Source organism: Littorina saxatilis, linkage group LG2 (genome assembly GCF_037325665.1).
Source record: "Littorina saxatilis isolate snail1 linkage group LG2, US_GU_Lsax_2.0, whole genome shotgun sequence".
NCBI lineage: Eukaryota > Metazoa > Mollusca > Gastropoda > Littorinimorpha > Littorinidae > Littorina > Littorina saxatilis.
The window spans coordinates 12,148,726-12,151,127 of NC_090246.1; the positions used below are offsets into that span (position 1 = coordinate 12,148,726).

Sequence of the window (2,402 nt, forward strand, 5' to 3'; positions counted from 1 at the left end):
TAAGTGTTCACCCTTTTATTATCATTTGCCTGCTGTGTATCTTTTTCGTCTTTTGTGATAAAACTAAGATCGAGATTCTAGTGAATATTCTGGTTCAATCAGTAAAAGTCATTACCGTCTTTCTTTTTTCCTTTTTAAAATTCTTGTATTTATGTTCCTTATCATGTTAATTGTTTGTGTTTTTGTTTATGTGTTTTCTAGTTAATTCGTTTTTTGATAATTGGCCGGCCGCCAGGTAGAACGCCGAAAAATCTGCTTGTAAAACAAGGCTGAGAGCCTACCGGGTGCCGGTGGTTTGACGACGAAGGACAGAAAACGGACAGACATTAAAAAAGAGAAAAAGGACTATGATTGTCCAGTAATTGTTTTCTGCTGCCTTAGAATTGTTTCTTCTTTCATGGAGAGGTCAGTTGTAGTTCGGCGCGTGCAATCTGAAGAACACTGAAACGGGGAGCCGGGTGGGGAGGTGGGGAATCTGCTTGACGTCACAGTTTTCTGCGTAGCTTTTGAGTTTGATATAAGAGTGTTTTCCCTTTACTAAATCCGAACATTTCCGATGTGTTGTGGCCTCTCTATCGGCAATTTCCGTAGTCAAAATGGATGACGAGTGACAACCAAACAGGTGTCGGAGGTGATTATGCTTGTTTTATTCATGGTTTGATGTGGTTCCTATTCCAGAAATATCGATAGCGCGGAAATTTACAACATAAACAGTATGTCTGATCCATGTATATGATGCTTTTAGCAATATTGTTGCTCCAGACACCAAACATTGGAAACAACATAATGTGATGCTTCTATTACGGCAAGTTCTATGTGGGAGGACCACTAGTGACAATCATTTTTCTCTTTTAGTATATTCTTGTCGTATATTAAACACATTATCTAATATTCAGGCTGAAGGAACATCTCCGCACGCATCACAAAGCTCAGTAAATCATTGTAAACGTTTGCGTTTAACATTACATTTTGTTTCAACAATGCTTTGGGGGGTTGCTGTGAGTGTGATGTGCTTGTAGTTGTAGAACACTGAACAGGCTTTTGGGAACCTGAAAATAAATGCTAGTAAAACTGATGAATGATAGCAAAATATATCGGGGAAACATATCAGCATTCTATGGGATGTGTTGATTGCACATGTAGCATACAGCAGGGCACAGTGTCACACCAGTTGTAACTTCTACAATGTAAGTCTAATTCTGCAGTAATAGACCCAATCGGTATTCCAAGCTCTCGTAATCTCTCGCAAACTTCAGAGCATAGCAAAGCATGCGGTACAGCGATCTCGTGCGAGCTGCACAAGCCAAGGTTCGAAGTTCTATCAAAATATTGGTCTAACATGCTAAAATTCGTTTTCCTTCCGGGGGCTTTGCCTATTTTCAGGTTTTTTTCTATTTTGGAATTCCCATGCCTGGACAATTAGAATGTGTTTACATATGTATGATCATGTGATATGTTTCTAAGTGTGCACATGGTTTTAACCCTCTTTGTTCAATGCTAGTTGTTACCCCATGGTTAATCAACTTGTTATAATCTTCTCCTTGTTTATTTACTTATTTTATTTATTTACTGAGGTCATGCTAACTAAGAGTGATTTTGAACAAGACAATATCGCTGTTAGAAGTTTACGTGTGATGAAAAAATGTACATGGCACCCGAAAAATGCAACATGTACGCAACATTATGGAATGATGTATATTTTTGTTTGTTTCAGGGTATTTTCATATTGCGCAAGAAACCGCATCCTGAAGAGTAATTCAGTTATTCACCATTTCCACTACAGACTGCTTTAGCTGCCTCAGGACTACACCATGACGTGAGCATAATTATCATATGTTTCATTATGAACAGTCACTTCAGAGCAGCTCATGATTTCTATATTTTTCTTTGTTTGCTGGTTCGTTTGTTTAAACTAATTACAGCTGTCAGTTAGTGTCACATACATGTATATGCTTTTACTTTTAGAGTTCTTAATTTCTCTGATTAAAGCAGAAGTAAGTGTCATATGCTACATTTACTCATGATGTGTAAGTAACTGAAACACAATAGCATATAGCTCAACAACAAAAAAATGCTCTGCATTATGCGTGGGTGCGTATGGCTGTGCCTAAAGCCAGAATTCAGGCATGTGTGTGGTGTACGTTTCAGCAGGTAGTGCTGCTGGGAAATAAAATGAAAGTCTCTACCAAGGAAATAACTGGTAGCTTAAAAAGTCTTGCAGTCAGAGTTGAACTCATACAGTGGTCACACAACCCCCACAACCGCCCCCCCCCCCCCCCCCCCCCCCCCCCCCCCCCCCCTTCCCCCTCTCCCCACTCATACCCCTTTTTAAGACCTACACAAACTGAGAACATTTATCGCTCGGCCAAAAGATTGCCGTGAACTGAATGCACAGTGGAATG

General features: G+C 39.7%; 1 protein-coding gene across 4 annotated transcripts in view; it reads left to right on the top strand.

Moving 5' to 3' along the window:
* The first annotated feature begins 568 nt into the window (after window positions 1-568).
* LOC138958215 (islet cell autoantigen 1-like) overlaps window positions 569-2,402 on the top strand; it is a 46,246-nt gene continuing 44,412 nt past the window's right edge. For 3 of the 4 annotated variants that reach the window (XM_070329312.1, XM_070329314.1, XM_070329315.1), the window contains exons 1-2: window positions 569-631; window positions 1,715-1,816. In XM_070329312.1, coding sequence (XP_070185413.1) covers window positions 1,812-1,816 — 5 coding nt within the window. In that variant the 5' untranslated portion in view covers window positions 569-631; window positions 1,715-1,811. The other variant, XM_070329313.1, reaches the window with a different exon arrangement.